The 18,596-nt window shown below is 40.7% G+C and overlaps 1 protein-coding gene across 1 annotated transcript; it reads right to left on the bottom strand.

Annotated features, from left to right (window-relative positions):
- Positions 1-14,625: 14,625 nt before the first annotated feature.
- LOC148538918 (52 kDa repressor of the inhibitor of the protein kinase-like) lies at positions 14,626-15,666 on the bottom strand. The gene has a single exon (XM_088452094.1). It carries the CDS (start codon positions 15,664-15,666, stop codon positions 14,626-14,628), a length of 1,041 nt encoding a protein of 346 aa, XP_088308220.1.
- Between the last annotated feature and the right edge of the window lie 2,930 nt (positions 15,667-18,596).

The following is an 18,596-nucleotide window of genomic DNA, read 5'->3' as shown; positions in this document are numbered from 1 at the left end:
AACTGGAACCAATGGTGCTGGTTATCAAATTGGAACCTATTATACAGGATATTGGAATGGAACCAGAGTGATGGAACTGGAGTACAGGGATGGAACCAAAGTGCAGGATCACCAGGATGTATCCAGATTGCTGGAACACTGGAATGGGAATGGACTTCTGGAACAATGGAATGGAACTGGACTGCTGGAACACTGGAATGGGACCGGATTGCTGGAGCCAGTAGTGCAACAAGATGGTACTAGTACTTTGAGTCTCTGGACAATGTTATGAATCTGCAAGAGCTCACTGGAAAACACACAGCTAGGCTGTGGACAACATTGCGCTGGCAAGTGCTGTGCGCAGGGGGAATCCATATATACCCCTGGGAGAGCAGGTATTGACTGCAGGCATCAGGTGACAGCAAACTGGTCACCGGTTGGTGGATGGACAGTCACCTGATACAGACCGTCATGGCTGTGCCTTTGAGCCAGCACTGGAGGAAATGCTGCATGTGGAAGCTGCAGGAGGTGAGAAAAAGCTGGAGCTTGAGAGAGACTGTCACAGATTTGGATCTTGGAGCAGGGAATCAGGTAAGTGACCTGGCGGCTGGAGTGTATAGCGAGATTTGTGACATATAGTACAGTAAATTAAACAATAGATACTCACCATTATAGATTGGTTTCTTTGTGATTGTGGGAGCTTCATCTACAGATATAATGAAAATGTAATTAAAGTAGAGAATATGGCCTAACTACTTTTACTATGTATTATACTGCACATAATTCATAATTTAAAAAAAAATCAAGGCACACTATGCTCCCCTTATTCTACCCAAACCACCTCCAGTTCCATCACACCACATTTATTTCTTGCAAGATTCTTTTTCTGACCATTTACTATCCAGTATATAAATTTTGGCCTTGAAATATGAAACAGTTTAGTAATAAAATATAATTTATACAGTTGCATGAAATATATACTGTCAAGTTTAATGCATTCAAGATTTTAAGTAACACTTTACTGCAATCATTATGCCCTGAATGAAATTGGTAATGTTGGAAGGTAGATAGGTGAGATACGGTCATAATACTGACAGTCGGGATACCGGTGCTTATAATGCTGGCGCCGGAATCCTAGCACATGTCAGAATCCTGGCCCGGTATCTCGATGGTAAGGACTGGGGTTAGGGGTAGAGTTAGGTATTAGCGTTAGGCACTAGGGGAATGTTAGGGTTTGGCACTAAGGGGGAGGTTAGGTTTAGGGTGCAGAGTGGGAGGTTATGTTTAGGCACTAGGGGGAGCATGGGGTGGGAGGGTTAGGGAGAGGGGGAGGGTTAGGATTCTGACCACCAGCATCCCGCACCCATCCCAGATAGCTAAAAAACTGTATTACAGTAGGTTCAGTAAAATACAATTAAAAAGAATTCAGACCTTTACAAGAGTTTGTTTTTCCTTACCTACATTTAATTATAGCGCATATTTTTCTACAAACTGTCATCAATAGTAAATTATAAAAGTTAATAAATTAAAATGAAATTAATTATTCATAAAATATTGTTGTAAATAAATATTTTAACATTTTGATTAAGGTCCTATTTAGCAATTTTTTAGCAAATTTGTTTTTCACATTATTTTCGTTCACCTAAATGTACGAAAGGGCAAATGGAGCAGAATACACAAAATTATACTCCAAGCCCTAATTATCACATTCTTTTAGTAAGCAGATTGCATTTCCCATACTTGTAACGGGAAATGCAAACTGCTTAAATTTTTACCAAAAGAAATAGATAAAAAATATCAGGCGGGAGCCCTGTGAAAACAATGCCACCTGGAGATGGCGTTAAACATGGTTCGTCCCCCCATCTCACCTATAGTAACTCGGCCTTCTGGCCATCTGATTGGTAAACTGTGATTCTGTGAAATGTCGGAAGCATCCTCAGTTTACTGCATGGAACAGGACACAGCCATCAGATGACCAAATCACAGAGGAGCTCACTGATCACCTGAATGGAGGTAAGTGTAAGCTGACTGGGGGAGCGGGGTAGATGGCAGTTTGGTTCACTGGGGGGAGGACAATCGTGGGGTGGTGACAGCCAGTGGCGCATGCAAGGCCACACTGTCAGGGTATTTTGTGAACAAATACCCTGAAAAATGTGCCAAGAGGATTCACAGGGACAGAAGCTTTTTTGCAGAATTGTGATAAATAAGGCCCTAAAGCATAGTAAAGGACATGTACTTGTCCTATTTCTCAATAGATAGAAAAGCTCCATAAATTACAAATTGCTTTGGAAAATTGTGTTAGTAATATATTATACAGTATTTTCTACAGTATTTTCTACAGGGCTTTTAATTTTAGGCTATTAGTTCCTGATTAATGAAAACATTCTATAGGGTGGTATCGTTTTTTCAGCTGCCATCCTGTCTGCCACCGCTGTGCCGCAATGTTTCATAGATGTGCTATATTCTTTTAAACTGCAATGAGTTTGTGCTGATGCTCTGTCATTTACCTTAATCGGCCAGCCTTTGGCCAATATCGTGAAAATATTAACAATATTTCTGAAAATAATATTGTGTACTGTGAGATACTCAAAAATGACTGGAAATTATTGGAAATGAATCTTGTATAAAATGTATAAAAACAGCTAAAATCATGTAATGTGGACCTGTTTTTGTTCATACAATCTTATTGATGTTAATAAGATTGTTTGAACAAAAACAGGTCCACATTACATGATTTTAGCTGTTTTAATAAATTTTTAAAGAAATTCAGATCCAAACCTAAAACCACAAATTTGAGTTTGGTTTTGCACAAACAAACAAAATCATGATGATGATTTAGAACCAAAACCAAAACATGGGGGTCTATGCACATCTTTAGTAATGGAGACTGTATTGTTAGATACACTAGATAGTATCTCATATTACTTGTTTAAATTTAGCAATAAATTGTCACTGGTATTTATTTTGAAATGTTGGCATTAAATATTGTATCGAAACAGATATATTTTTGTGTTATTAATTATGTTATGATTTTTGTTAAAAAATAAAAAATAAGTAAACATACCTTGTTTAACTATAGGCCCTAAAGACAAAGTTTTATCTGCAGCTCCATTGTTAGCACTGAGTGCCCTCATTCCAGTGCAGGACTAAAAGAAGAAGTCAGAATGATTGTGAATTCAGGAAAACCCATCTATATATATATATATATATATATATATATATATATATATATATATATATATATATAATTATAACACCATTTACATATCCTAGTTTGGGGTTCACTTTAATGTTTCATTTAAAGTATAACATATTTTAGAGTTTCTAGCAGAACAGAATTAGTTAGATTTTTGTTTCCATATCCCACAGGTGTATACTGTATATGTGCATAATGTTCAAAACTATACTATACCAATACATATTTTCTAAGTTCTGCATACAATATGGTATTAAATATTGTACTTCACATGAAAGGTCTTTTGATGAGGTAGCTATGATATTTCCACATGTAACAAAACACACAGACTACACTATATAAACTTGGTTACAAATCTATGTGTAATGAGGCACATCCACTAGCAGACTGTAAAATGACTGCACGATTACGACATTGTAATCATGCAGTCATTTCACAGTCTGTGCTGTGCCTACACTGAACGATCAGTCGTTCAGTGTAGGCACCCTACCTCATCACTGAACATGGCCAATCTGTCATTATCGGCAGAATGACCACCATGTTCGGGCGATGATAGATGTCAAAAATGACCAGTGGGAGTGCGCATTGCTGGTTGTTTTCAACATTTTCATAGCCCACTTGCGACGAATTTAATAAACGACTGAACGATAATGATATCGTTATCATTCAATTGCTCATTTTAATTGGGTAGTGGATACCCGCCTTAAGTGACAGATTATTAAACACACTGGGCCTGATTCAGAGCCGCTCTGAAAGAGCGCTCACTCTGAATCAGGGCGTTATTTCTTTTTGTGTGGCCTCCTGGCCGCTCGCATAGCTGTGGGTGACCACCCACAGCTATTGCGAGCGGCCATGTGAAGATCGTGACGGTCTTGACCATCGTGACCATCGGGGCTTGCGACGAGACCCTTGCGGTAGGGTCTCATTCCCACAAGCCCAGTGAGCTTCTGGCTCTTAATAGAGCTAGAAGCTCACCACTGACATCACTCGTGATGTCAGTGGGGCCGCACCCAAACGGCAGGCGTTCCATGGGGAACGCCTCCATTTGGCCTGCCACCCCCCCTGCCCGCCTCCAAAATGGGGCAAGCTGTCGATCAACATCGACAGCTGCCCCCTTTTGGTGCGAGACCCGGAGCGACGAAGCTAGCCAGGTCTCACGCTTGCGCACATCGGAGCCAGCTCCGGGGTGTGCATGCGCAGTGGCCAAACATCGACCCACTCGCGAGCGCATAGCGCTTGCGAGCGGGTCTGAATCAGGCCCACTGTTCATGTAAAAGGATTGTGCTCCTTCTATATTAAAATTGAGGAACAGTAAAAAAAAACTAAATTGATCTCCTTTATTTATGTAGTGATATGGAGAAAATTGTTTTCAACAGAACCAACCTAATGCTGGCCATACACAGGACAATTTTTCACACGATTTGGGCAGTTTCTACAGGTTGAACAGGCCAATTATTATGAAAATATGTGTATCCCCGCTGTCGTCTAGTTGGATCGCAGATCAAATGGTTTTGCAGAGAGACCTAAGATCTGTTGAGTACAACCTGATTCACTTATGATCTTAATGATCAATCGTACACTATTTGAGCACATCTTATGAAAAAATTCAAAATTAGGTTTCTCAGAAACCCCCCCTGCATGTGCTAGTGCAGTTACACTGCGTGCATAATCGTTATTGCATATGCAGTTGTGTACACCAGTGACTGCAGAGTTGTGAGTTGTGTATTTAGGGCAGAGCCATGGTGGTGTGGGTGGCTGGCTGTGCTGTTACCTGGCCGCAGTGGGATGGGTGCAGCAGTGGCGTCAGAAGGGGGGTGCGGGGGGTGCGGGCCGCACCCGGGTGACACCAAGGTGCAGGCTCCCCCTCGGTGACAGGAGGCGGGTGCTGCACTGTAACATCATGTGCAGCACTCGGGAAGGTGCCTGCACTGCCCGCACCTCCGGCACCCCCATCGATAACTAACTACCAGCGGTCTCGGGACGCGAAGCCACGCCCCGTTCCCAAGGCCAAGCCTCCTCCATCGAGGCCACGCCCCTTTTTGGCGAAGTGCTCCGCCGCGCTCAAGGCATCCCTCCCCGCACCGGGTGTCACCGCGGGGAGGGACGCCATTGGGGTGCAGCATCTGGTGGTGGTGGCGGCTGCATGGTCTTTGCATTATTGCATCCCCAGTGCACCTCCACTCCTTTAATCTGGTCCTGGTGTTGGCGCAGCACCTCCTCATATATGGCGCCCAGGTCTCATGCCCCCTAAGGCCCCCCTAGTGTGGGCCTGTCCATGTGGAAGCATAAACAAAATGTCCCTGGATGTGTTTCTTAATATATCTCAGCAGTACATAGTGTCTTATCATTGCAAATAGCAGCAATAAGAAATGTACATTTTTGGGCCAAAGACCCGGTTATTAATAAATGTGCCCCTAAATGCTCTTAGGAATATATCCCTTGGCTGGGGTAGATATTAGAGACACACTAAAGCCAGCCAAGCCATTAAGGGGCACATTTATTAATAACCGGAGAGATATTTATTAATAATGCAGAGATATATTATGAAACACATCCAGGGACATTGGCTCTGAAAGAAGCCCATTCCTGCGATGTGTAACGTTTAATGATCCCATCAGCGACCACTTTACTTTGTACTGCATGACGCCTGGCTGCCTACAGCACATGCGCAGTGATCAGACCACAAATGCTCAAGTGGCTATTACTGTACCTGGGAGGGGTTCCTCTCCTGGTAAGATCTGCAATATCTAGCCAATAGACTACAATGGCTAACAACATGTTAAGATGGCTCTGAACACAGCCATTTCAGCGGTAAACAGAATAGCGGTGTTGCAGGGGTTTTCAGTGATATTTAGGTGTCTCACCTCAGAAGCAAAGTACTCTGCATACACTCAGCACTGGGTCATTCTACACAGTAAAAATGGCGCCAGCTACACAAATGCCGCAGCCCAGTGGTGAAGTCATAAGTTCAGAAGTCGTGTTTGACTCTGAGTTTGGGTCCTAGTACCCAGCATGTATAGTAGAGAGATGAGACACCAGCAAAGCATGTATATGTGCCACTTTGTGTGGTAATATGTTTTGCATACTCTTATAATGTGGTGATTTCTGTAACTGTATTGATAAATAAATTAGAGTTGAATTAGTTTTGCTATTCATCTAAAATAATTGTCTTCCATGCAACTGTAATGATGATGCTTTCTGCAACTGGTGATGAGTGGCTGTCCACAGAAATGAATATTGTTTTCAAGCTGGAACTGATAAAAAGAGATATACCCTACCACAAGTTGGGGTGACGTGCAACATACTTTGAAGCACTAAGCAATTGGAGACAATTGCAGACCTGTATTTTGATCAGTTCCTCCTCCAATGGAGCTTACAATCTAATTTAATTTATAATCAACAGATGCACCAGAAACTAACACTGGAGTCAGCAAATAATGCTGTATCTTCAATCATCAACTCTAAAGAGCTTGGAATTAGCACCTGCAATCACCATCTGTCTGGAAAAAGAACTAGAAAAATATAGATTCTAGGCAACAGCTACTGTGTACCCCGCGTCTCTAAATTATGAGCTTGTTTGCTCATAATCTCCACTGATGTTACAATGTAACCAGAGCCGGCCCTAGGCATAGACAAGTTCGGCAAATGCCTAGGGGCATGCATTCCAAGTCTAGGGCTGCTCTTGCAGTCCTAATGCGATCTGAGCTCTCAGCTTAGCCCTGATGGGGTGGCAGCTCATACAGCTGGCAGAAGCGTGACTGGGGAGCAGAGACAGCAGGCAGTAACATAAATTGCCTATGGAGGAGGGCTGCTGGGCATGCCCAGCCACAGCAGCTCCTCCTTCCATGGACCATTGTGGAGTCCAGAAGGCTGGGCCTGTCTGCAGAAAGACAAACAGGGGGGGTGGGGACACCAATGCTCTTGCTGGCACAGGGCACTAAAATGTCTAGTTACAGTTCTGTGGATTGCAATGAGCAGTGTCGTAACTAGGGTATTTGGAGCCCAGGGCAAATATAAAAATGGAAGCTTTGCAATGATGGATTAGATACAGGTAATAATCTTGAGCAGGGTTATGACAATAGAGCAAATAGGTCTTGAAAATATAATGGTGAGCAAGCACAACTGAACAGAATGGCTAGATACGTTCCAGGTGCTGTACAATTGCTCAATTTAGTAGTAGTGCTGCCAGCAAATCTGTGGCAACGGTTTTAGTCTTTGCAATTTTTTAAAAAACATGTCTGAGTTCCACAGTCTAATTGGACACAATGGGCAGAATTCAATTGTTTTCGTGGCCCGCATCTCACGTCTAAAGTGACAGGAGATTGCGGGCCGCTATTCAATTGAGCCAGCTTTTCACGCTGATCGCACCCAAAGTGGTCGGGTTTAGCCGCGTAAATCAGCTAACCCCGACCAAAGTGCTGGGCACGATCGCGAAAAGTGCCATTTGGGCGCCCAAACAGGACACTTTTAACCGATTTCAGCCCGCACCCCTCTGGGGCTGCGAGCTGAAATTGAGCGCTAGCAGCTGATCGCACCCAACAGGAGCAACAATAGAATAGCTCCATCAGGCGCAAAGGGGGGAAGAATCAATTGAATACCACCCAATGAACAAAATTCTTAAGTCACCCTCAAACTGACACTGGTTGATCATCAAAAGCTTGTGCAGTGAAGTCATTAAGTACCCAACTGCCAGTGTTTCTAGAGGCACTGCACTTAGAAAGTGATACTACATGTCCACAGACTAATATGAAATCCAAAAGTCTGATACACCATATCATACATTTTATTTTATTATGCTGTGACTAACAAGGAAATACTGTTAATAATCACAACGGGACATTTGTGAAATCATCATGTTAGTATTCATACATAAAATGCAGCGTGGAAGATAGCCTCTTAAACTTTATTGAAATAAGAAAAAAGGCAGCGGTGTTGCTGCTGAAATAGAACAGAAGCTTTGCAATGATGGATTAGATACAGGTAATAATCTTGAGAAGGGTTATGACAATTATCAAAAGCTTGTGCAGTGAAGTTATTAAGTACCCAACTGCCAGTGTTTCTTGAGGCACTGCACCAAGAAAGTAATACTACATGTCCACAGACTAATATGAAAGCCAAAAGTCTGATACGCCATATCATACATTTTATTTTATTATGCTGTGACTAACAACCAAGCATTGGAAAAGGTTGCATCAGTTGACCAAGCTGCCACACCAATAGGTGGACTTCTGAAGTAACTATATCAAATGTGTGAAGGTCTTGATAAATAAAAGAAACAGGCATCATTGCTCAGTCAATGAATCTTCCTCAAGAATTTCCAATGAAGAGGCAAAGCAAGAGAAGAGGACTTTATGATGAAACTTCAGATGAAGGTTTAACATGACCACTGAGCAGGTTTTCTGAAGCTTGTTTTTTTTTTAATAATTCATACTTTGGGGTGAACAACTGAAGCGGCATAAAGAAACCGTGCTAAAAATATCTTATTTTGAGTAGCTTACTGGGTCGGCCCTCTCAAACATGCTACAAAATAAGAAATGTGCTGCCGACTTGTAATATATTACTTTATTGATATGAATGCATCACACTTTGTGACAGAGTAAGAGATTTCAAGCCATCTCTATCCTCCCAACCGGTATCAAAGCAACATAGGACCTTTTGAACATCATACATGTCAGGAACCTACGTTCCACAGACTAATATCGATATAGCTCTGGAAATCTTCCAGATTTTGCCTGTTAAGCTGTTACAGTAGCATCTTGGGAATAGAGCTTCTGTAACCAAAAATCAGTAAACTACTGAATCTCATTTTGCACCAATGGTAATAAATAAGATATTGTTCTTGGATAAATTAACATTTGTTAGATGTTCTTTCCTAACCGGATAAAAGTTTGCAAAATATTTCTAGTTAATTTCATACATTTCTCTCTTTTTACTGTCTAAGGTATTCCCTGTAACCACATCATGTGCCTTTTAAAGTAGCTCTAAATGCAAAACAGTTAAGGTGGCCACACACATAGTGATATTTTACCTGATCTGGCCGATTGCGATGCATTGGAATGACAGATCATGTAAAATATGGCCAAATCGTGAGTAAATCGTGAGTTCCTACTCACAATCATGATGCAATGCGCGTCCCCGCTGGTAGCACATTGCATCTTCGCATCTGCCGTGCAGTAGGGCAGATCTGACACTCTAGGATCCGATGCACTGTAAAAAGTTTGACTGCAGGAGATCATCTGAAGATTGGACACCAAATCGTGTGCAAATTGTGTGGTGATCGTGTGCTGAGCTGCTGGGGAGAGTTTCAATGGAAATGTTACACATCGGCTGATCGTGGGCAGATCGGTATGTGTGTGGGCACCTTTAACCTAAAAATGTCAACAACTTGTGGACTTTGTTTTTCTGTAGCTTTTCCATTATTAAGTTGACAACATGCTATAATATTACACTTCTCAGTAGGCCACTGGTTGGACGTTTGGCACTTTCCAGTACCCCAAATTATCTGTACCATTAAGTGCCCATAGTTCTCAGTATGCCCACTAAGTACTCCCGCCAGTTGACAGTAGCCCAATAGTGCCCAGTTCTCATTATGCCCCATAATTGCTCTAGTTTTTAGTCAGCCCCATAAGTATTGCCTCAACCCAGTTGTAAGTAGGCCCTATAAGTAGTTAACTTCATTGAGTTTCCCAGATTTTATTGCTCAGTATGCCCCATAAGTGCCTTCAGTTCTCCTTATGCCCTGTAAGTAGCTCCTAAATGACAGTATACATTATAACCATGTCCACTGTTCTTAGCAAGCCCCATATATGTCCCCAGTTGTCAGTATGCCTCATAGTTAGCCCTGCTTTTAGTAGGCCCCATAAGTAGTGCCATTAGCTAGCAGTAGATAGCACTTTCCTGGGCTCTCTAGATGTCCATAAATACTGCAGCTAGTCAGTGTCACGATCCTGGTTAACTTGTCACCTTTTTGCCTTTAGAATTACCCCTGTCAGCTGTCCCATGGATCTGTGTGTGTAATTTGCCTTGAGGATCTGCTCTGATCATGCTGCAGCAGCACTTCTCTAGGTATTCCTTCCACAGTGATTATTTCACCTGGGTCCTTTCCTGTCTGTGAACACTGCTAGCACTGATTGGAATCACAGGTGTAGTTCTGACTCAGTGCTGTAGAGATGATTGCTCCCTCTGTATGTTGTGCCTTCCACCACTCAGAATGCTACTGCCAGACCACCTGTCCATATCCACCAATTGCTGCCAGACACAGGGTATATATATCCTCCCCTGATAACATTCTGGGCCTGAACATCTTGTTACCTTCCATGGTGTGTGGTTCGTGCTGCTTCTGTGTATCCCTGGCTCTTCTTACTGCAATACCTGGTATATCCAGAAAACCTGCTACTGCAATACCTGGTATATCCAGAAAACCTGCTCCAACAATACCTGGCAATCAAGAAATACTGCTACTGCAATACCTGGTATATCCAGTAATCCTGCTACACGAATACACCTGCAGCATCCGGAAATCCAACCAGTTCCCAGGCCAGTGTATTCTGTCCATTGCTGTTTAGTGACATGATCCTGAGTTCCCTGTGTGTGTTACCAGTGCTTCCCAGCACTGCCCACGATACTCCAGTCTGGAGTGATGTTTCAAGTCCCAAGTTAATCAGTTCAATCCATGTTATTCCAGTCCAGAGTCAACTTCCAAGTTCACCAGTTCAACTCAGCAAGTTATCCTGCCGGTCCCAGTCCGGTACCTCCAAGTTCCTGTCATTTATAACCAAAGGCAGTTCTCACTGCTATACAATTCGTTCACAAATAGAGCTATTTTCCTCAGCCATGGTTCCTTTTAAGCCTGTCTCTGCTGAATCCACTTCAACACCTGACTCAGGTAATTCTCAAGCACCATTTGTGACAGCCAGTATGTCCAATATTTTACCCAGTTCTCTTATAAGCACCATAAGTCGTGCCACCAGTCGACAGTATACCTATTAATAGTGACCAAGTTCTCATTTGGCCCCATAAGTATTGTCCTCAGTTGACAGTATGCTACTTTGGAATGGCCCAATGTCTCAATATGACACTTTCAACCGGGAGCAATAAAATGTGGCATACTGTGAACGTGGACACTACAAAGTAAAACTTAACCTCTGACCACAATATGCAAACTGACATGCAAATTAGAAAACTCACTACTACACAACTTCAGATCACACATGGTTAAAGCACTAATGTATTATTTTTGAGCCAACGTATTACTGTATATTATAAACTAATAAATGTATACACATTTAATTAAAAATAAAATATATTGAACAGCTCTGATAAAACCTATACTCCTCAATGAGATAGTAACATATCAATACAATCTATATAGGTCAATACCTAATAGTTTCAACAAACCCTTTACAAATAAAATATAGTACAAATGTGTGGAAAACCTGCACACTGAGTAGGATAACTTAGGTGGGTAGGGTAGTGCTGCTGTGGTTCAGAACTAGCCCAATCCTCAATGGTAAAGTAAAAAACAGTGGAGGTACAGTGCGTAACCCTTTGTGTAGTGTGATATATGTGAATAATCAGTAGTAGTGTTTATAGAAAATAAAAAAAAAAGACTTACTGATCTAACACATGATAAAAATCAATATATCAATATATAAGGTGTTGACTGAGCGTAATGCGATCAAAGTGGTATGACAGAGAGCAATAACAAGTTAAATATCAATGAAGTTCAATGCTGAAAGTCATGTCAGCATTGTGGCAGAATATAAGGTGTAATAGTCATTCTTCTCAACTAGGTTTGTGGACGTGGCTGGGTCCGGCACCCTGAACCTGTGTCTGACCGTTGGCTTAGACCTGATGTTTGTGGGTGTGTCACAGCCCAGAGATGGGGACAGTGATACAGAGGGTCTAGGAATCATTGCAGACTTGTCAGGTTGGGATGCTTCCGTGGGGTGTTGATACTGTCTTTTTTTTCATGCATTTTGGAGCAAAATGATGATTGCCATTTGTTCTCATATACATTTGCAGATTTTTTTTCCAAGCAACCGACTAGTTGGATTGTAGGAGGAAAATTGATCTGGTGTATGGCCAGCATTACTCTGGGGCATAAATCCTTACAGGGGTGCTGAGCTCACTCAGTGCAGACTTCAGAGGTGCTAGTTCTTGCCATTGTCTCCTGTGGTGTTTCTCAGACGGGTGGCCTGGTTCCTCTGGCGGCTTCTGGATCATGGCTCTCTCATTGCTGCCAGCCCCATTACTTGACAGACATGGCCGTGATGCCTTTTCCTTCTGCTGATGCAGTGAGAGCCAGTAAAAGGAGGTGGTAGATGTGCATTTCCCCCCCAACACGTTTTAGCCTCTCAGGCCTTTTTTAAAGGCCAAGACCTCTCAACACACACACACACACACCACACCCCCATCCACTGGCTCCCCCTGCATCTGCGGCAGGAAGCAACATTGCGATCCCAGCCCATCAGTATAGAGTGAGCCAGGATCCAGGAGTCTGCTGGGGAACCAGGGTACCTAACTGAGAAGCTACACCATAGGAGACCTTGGCAAAAACAGGCACCTGGGAAGTGTGTACTGATTGTGAGCCAAACACACCTGTAAGGATTGATGCCCCACAGTAAGTCATGCACCACAGACTCCCAATGGCTGCATTCATTTCCTCCCCAAGATGGTTGGTTTACACTACCCACACAAGCCACCATCAGGGGACAGTAGACCTCAACACAAGTGAAGACATCCCAGATACTGTGCTGCTCTGATATGACAACCAGAGACTATCAACACCCCCAATCAGACAACCGACGGCAGTAATTCCTAGACACTATATCTGTCCCCATCTCTGGGCTGTGTGACCCACCCACCAACATCAGGTCCGAGGTAATGGTCAGACATGGGGGATGTAGGGTGCCATCCTCTGCCACGTCCACAAACCTAGTTAACTAGATTGACTCTTACACCCCATATTCCACAGTGCTGATATATAACTTTCAGCATTGAACTTCATTGATATTTAACATCTTATAGCTCACTCAGTCAGTCGACACCTTATATTTCTGTATTGACTTATCATCCATGCAAAAATAGTAAGCATTACTTTTTCTATGAACACTAGTACCCAGAGGTGCAAGTTCTTCCCAGGTGCCCTGAGGCAAGTTATAATTTAGTGACCCCCTATCCACCATATTTACAGCCCTAAGTGGGGTGAATATATTGTGGGTGATGGAGGAGGTGCCCCATCAGTGCTGGCGTCCGGCGGAAGGTTCCTCCAATGACTCCCATACTTCTGCTCCTGCTAGTATTTATTATTATTTTATTTTATTTTATTACCAGTTATTTATATAGCGCACACATATTCCGCAGCGCTTTACAGAGAATAGTTGGCCTTTCACATCAGTCCCTGCCCCAGTGGAGCTTACAATCTATGTTCCCTATCACATGCTCACACACATACACACTAGGGTTAATTTGTGTTGGGAGCCAATTAACCTACCAGTATATTTTTGGAGTGTGGGAGGAAACCGGAGTACCCGGAGGAAACCCACGCAAGCACAGGGAGAATATACAAACTCCACACAGTTAGGGCCGTGGTGGGAATTGAACCCACGACCTCAGTGCTGTGAGGCAGTAACGCTAACCATTACACCTTCTGTGCTGCCCTAAATAGTACCGACTATTTCCATGCATAACACTACACAAAGGGTTGCACACTGTATCTCCACTGTTCTTAAACTACAAATTCTAATTAAAATAGTCCAAAATATTTTTAATTAGAAATAAATTAATTACTTTTTTGAAATGATATAATAATGGTGTAAATAGATCCAAATAAATACTGGACTACAGTACCAACTAAAAATTTATTTTTCTAACTTTAGCTGAAGCAAACTGATCTATGATTTCATCAAAATTGGTTAATTCAGTTTCCTCACGTTCAATGCTGAGAAGGGCTAATGCACAAAGTCGTTCCTGCCCCATTGAAGCTCTCAGATATGTTAAAATCAATTTTAGCTTGCTAAAAGATCGCTCACAGCTGGAAATCGAAACTGCAATAGTAAGCATTATCTGAACTGCAACTCTTAAGTTTGGAAAAACATTTTCATCTCCGTACTGAACTATAAAATGTAATAGTTCCACTGCTCTTTTAATCTCCAAATTTGTGCGGCTTTTCAACAGCATTTTACAGTCCTGAATCTCTTCAAAAAGCTGTAAACCATCAATATCGGAGTTATAAAACAGACCAAGGTTTAGACAACTATCCCTTAAGATATTTTGGCATGTACTGCTACTGCTGTCATTTGTTTCAGCCAATAAGCATTTGACATCAAGAAGAAAACCCAATTTTGAATCCAAATCATGGAGATGATTAAATCTGGTTTCCATTTCATTATAGATGCGATCAATAGTTGATTTAATTGTCCTCAACACTTCATCCTTCGTGTTTAAACCTATCTCCATGGATTTTTCACCGTCCATTCTTTTTTCTTTCTGGGGCGTCTTTCTACTTGAACATCCCATTCCTCACAAAGCTTCAAACCTTCTTCAAGTGACTCATTGGCCAGTATTTCTCTGTTGCTAGTGAAATAATCCTGAAGTGCTTTTAAATCTAAAGCTGCATCATGAAAGTTCATCGTATGATCTTGAAGCCTTTTTTGAACACGATCAATTCTAATTAGAATTTTTTTCCAAAAACCAAGCATAGCCAAAAAATCAAAAGTCAATAGTCGATTAAGCATTTGCGTAGCATCTGCTCTAGTTTCGACATTTTTATTTTGATCCTGACTCATCTTTTGCAAGACTTCAAATATAATATCAAGGTACTCATGCACTGGCTTCACAGCTTCTGTTCTGGAACTCCATCTAGTGTCACACTCCGATTTGAGAACTATTGGAATGGCATCTTTCAGCTTTTGCCAACGAAGCGGTGATTGTGAAAAGAATGAATAAAGTGACTCTACTGTACCAAAAAATTTTATCATCATTGCATCATGGGTAGCCACATGAACTCCTGCCAAATTGAGAGAGTGATTTTCACAATTTACAAAAATAGCTTTTGTATTCTTTTCACTAATCCTTTGTTGAACACCACTTTTAAAACCAGCCATAACTGCAGCATTATCATAGCATTGAGACCTACAAACTTCTAATGGCATTTTAGCTTTTTCCAGTTGTTTCAAAACAACATCAACAATGCTTTCAGCATCCTTTTTTTCTAATTTAAGAAATCCTAGAAATGACTCTTTAATACTAATTGTTTTTGTCTGAAAATCTATATCAACATAACGGGCGGTTTCTGCCATTTGTTCTCGATGTGACTGGTCTGGAGTAGAATCTAACATAAGACCAAAATATTTGGCCTCATGGATGTGGTCTAACACTTTTTGACGAACAGTAGAAGCCATCAAAATAATAAACTCATTTTGCACCAATGGTGATAAATAGGATGTGGTTCTTGGATGATTTTCAACATTTCTTAAATGTTCTCTCATGACCGGGTCAAAGTTTGCTAACAATTTCAACAATCCAAGAAAATTACCTAGTTTTCTCTCTTCTTCATTTCTAACAGATTCCCTATGACCATGCAATGCAAGGTTTTGCGTAGCTATAAATTTGATACAATGAAGAATTCTGTGTAGAACTTCTTGCCATCTTTGCTTTTTCAGTAGCGATTTGATTTTGAAGCTCAACATCAATGATTCCTCTATTCTCCAAAAGATTTCTTTCCATTTCCTTCCACTTGGCAAAACAGTATCTATGATTTTTAATGTTCTCATGGACGGCAAACCTCTCTGGTGCTTTCCAGCATGTAAACCCATTTTCATTCTGCAGCGAAGATATAATATCACTTTGTGAAAAAAGTACACAACAAAAACAGAAAGCAGCCTTCTTCAATATAGAATAAACCAGCCATGATCGCCATACTTCCTCACCATTCCCATTTCCCAGTTTTCTTTTAAACCACCTTTTATTCATAGACCATTTTTTAGTGGGTATAAAAGGTCTATCCACATTTTGAAAAAACCTGGAACCTAATTGGATCATTTCTGTTCTCAAAGCATCAGATAAAATCACTTTATTAGTAGTTTGATCAAACTCTAAGAAGCCTACATCATGATTTTTAATCACGTGTGGTATGGTTTCCAATGTTATTTCTGCCTCTTTATTTATAGAGGATTCTTCTAGTGGGGTAGAAGATAAAGTAAATTCTGGTTCTCGGAAGATGCCTAATTCTGTGTCAGATAAAATGGTGGTCATCTCAGGCTCTATGTTGCCAGAAGATTCTCCAAGTGTGGCAGAAGATAAAGAATTGTCTTGCTCTTGCAAAACACCTCTTTCACCATCAGATAAAATGGTGGTCATCTCTGGCTCTATGTTGCCAGAAGATTCTCCAAGTGTGGCAGAAGATAAAGAATTGTCTTGCTCTTCCAAGACACCTAATCTGTATCTTATAAACTGGTGTTTATTTCTGGCTCTTTATTTCCAGAAGATTCTTCAAGTGGGGTAGTAGATAAAGAAACATTTTTTTCTTTTAAGACACATAATTCGGAATCCGATAATGTTATGGGTCTATCCACATTCATATCAGATGGATTTAATGTAGATGAAGCTCCAGCATCTTGCTTTTCTAAAAATGACTTCATAAAAATACTAGACTTTTATGCCGATTCATTTTGCACTTTTCTTTTCTTCCTGCCTTCTGCGCCACTCAGCTTCTTTTTTGATAAAAATCGTTTCATTGTAAATGATTTTTTTTAAAAATACCTGACAAAGATATTTTGGTTGAAAGATCTCTAGACCAACACAAATATGAAAATATTACAAGTACACATGAATGAATGTTGCTACAAGTTCTGTAGTGAACACCCAGGCAAATAGGAGTGCAAACTACGGGAGCAGCGGTTTAGCTAACAATGTGCGTAATAAACAGTTGCTTTGAACCTCAAAATCTTCAGAAAAGACAGTAAAAATGAACTGAAAATATCTAGACCAACAGAAATATGAAAATATTACAAGTACATGTCAATGTTGCTACAAGTTCAGTAGTGAACACCAGGCAAATAGGAGTGCAAACTACGGGAGCAGCGGTTTAGCCAACAATGTGCATATTAACATTTGCTTTAAAGCTCAAATAAAATATGATAGGAAGGCAAAAATTAATTAAGGATAATCTATATCTTCACTAGTGAGCTCACTAAGGAATAATATATAATAACACTGTGTGATGTCAGTATACCAGCTGTGTGCAGGAACGCTAAAGAGCATACAAATATACAAAACATTAATAAAATGTAGTAATTTACAGATTCTATAACAACTCGTATCACAGAGTGGGTCTGTAGGAGATTGTGCCCCGTGCACATACAAGATGAGTGATCCTTTAAGGTGTGGTGGATTAGTCACTGACCGTGGATGATGTCATGCAGAACTTCTAATTCTAATCAGATTTGTGGTTTAGTTTTGATGCTTAGCTGAGGGTGTAGCAGGTCGGACTGCTAAGGAAGATGTACTCTAATCACTGTGTCCAACGTTGACAATGGTCAGTGGTCACTATACTCCTTGTCAGAAATGATCCAACGAGGACCCTATTAAGAAAATACATAATACAATACCGATCACTCATTCATTTTAAATCTACATTTAAACTAAAATTTTCATTGAAATGTATAATAGTATCAAATATATAACATACACATATGAAATAACTTAGGTTGTTGCATTTATAAATGATATGATGGAGGGGTCTCATCCCCATCCACAAACAGGTCATGTTTTAACGATTTCTTTGATCATGCATGGGAAATTTAAACTATTTTGACAGGTACATAATGTTCCCTCAGACAGAAACCAAAAGAGAAATATTTTAAGTTTACCTGCTTGAGTGTTCCAGTGGACTACAAATCATACGAAGAACAGTGAGGCAGTTAAAGGTTAGACTATTTGAACACAATGAAAGGGTTACACACAGATAGCCTCTCTAATCATTAAAAAAATAACATGACCACAACCAAAAAAAAAAAAAAAAGGAACAAAAAATAGTGAAACAGAATTGAAGGCGAGGCAACTTTATCTGAACCGTTAACAAAATATACTAGTAGGTTTAATTGCTTCAAAACAAACTACATCTAGACCAGTTACAAAATATATATGTTGGTTAAATGACTCACAATTAAAAAAAAAAAAAAAACTTCAATGTGTGTGCATGACTATTTAAATGAGTAGACTAGATAGGCAAAGTGTTTCTTAACTGCCATCAAATTCTATATTTGTGAAAGATTTGAAATGGAAGTATACATGAAAAATGGTATTTACGTCCTATTGTTGAAATCAATAAGCATGTCCTGTGATTGGAAAATGTATGAGAGCCCCAAAAAATGTATACACCTATAAACCACCATACATATCTTTATAAAATACATTT

This window comes from Taudactylus pleione, unplaced genomic scaffold (genome assembly GCF_031769625.1).
Source record: "Taudactylus pleione unplaced genomic scaffold, aTauple2 ptg000032l, whole genome shotgun sequence".
NCBI lineage: Eukaryota > Metazoa > Chordata > Amphibia > Anura > Myobatrachidae > Taudactylus > Taudactylus pleione.
The sequence above is the reverse complement of the archived record's forward strand: the minus strand, read 5'-3'. Positions and strand labels throughout refer to the sequence as shown.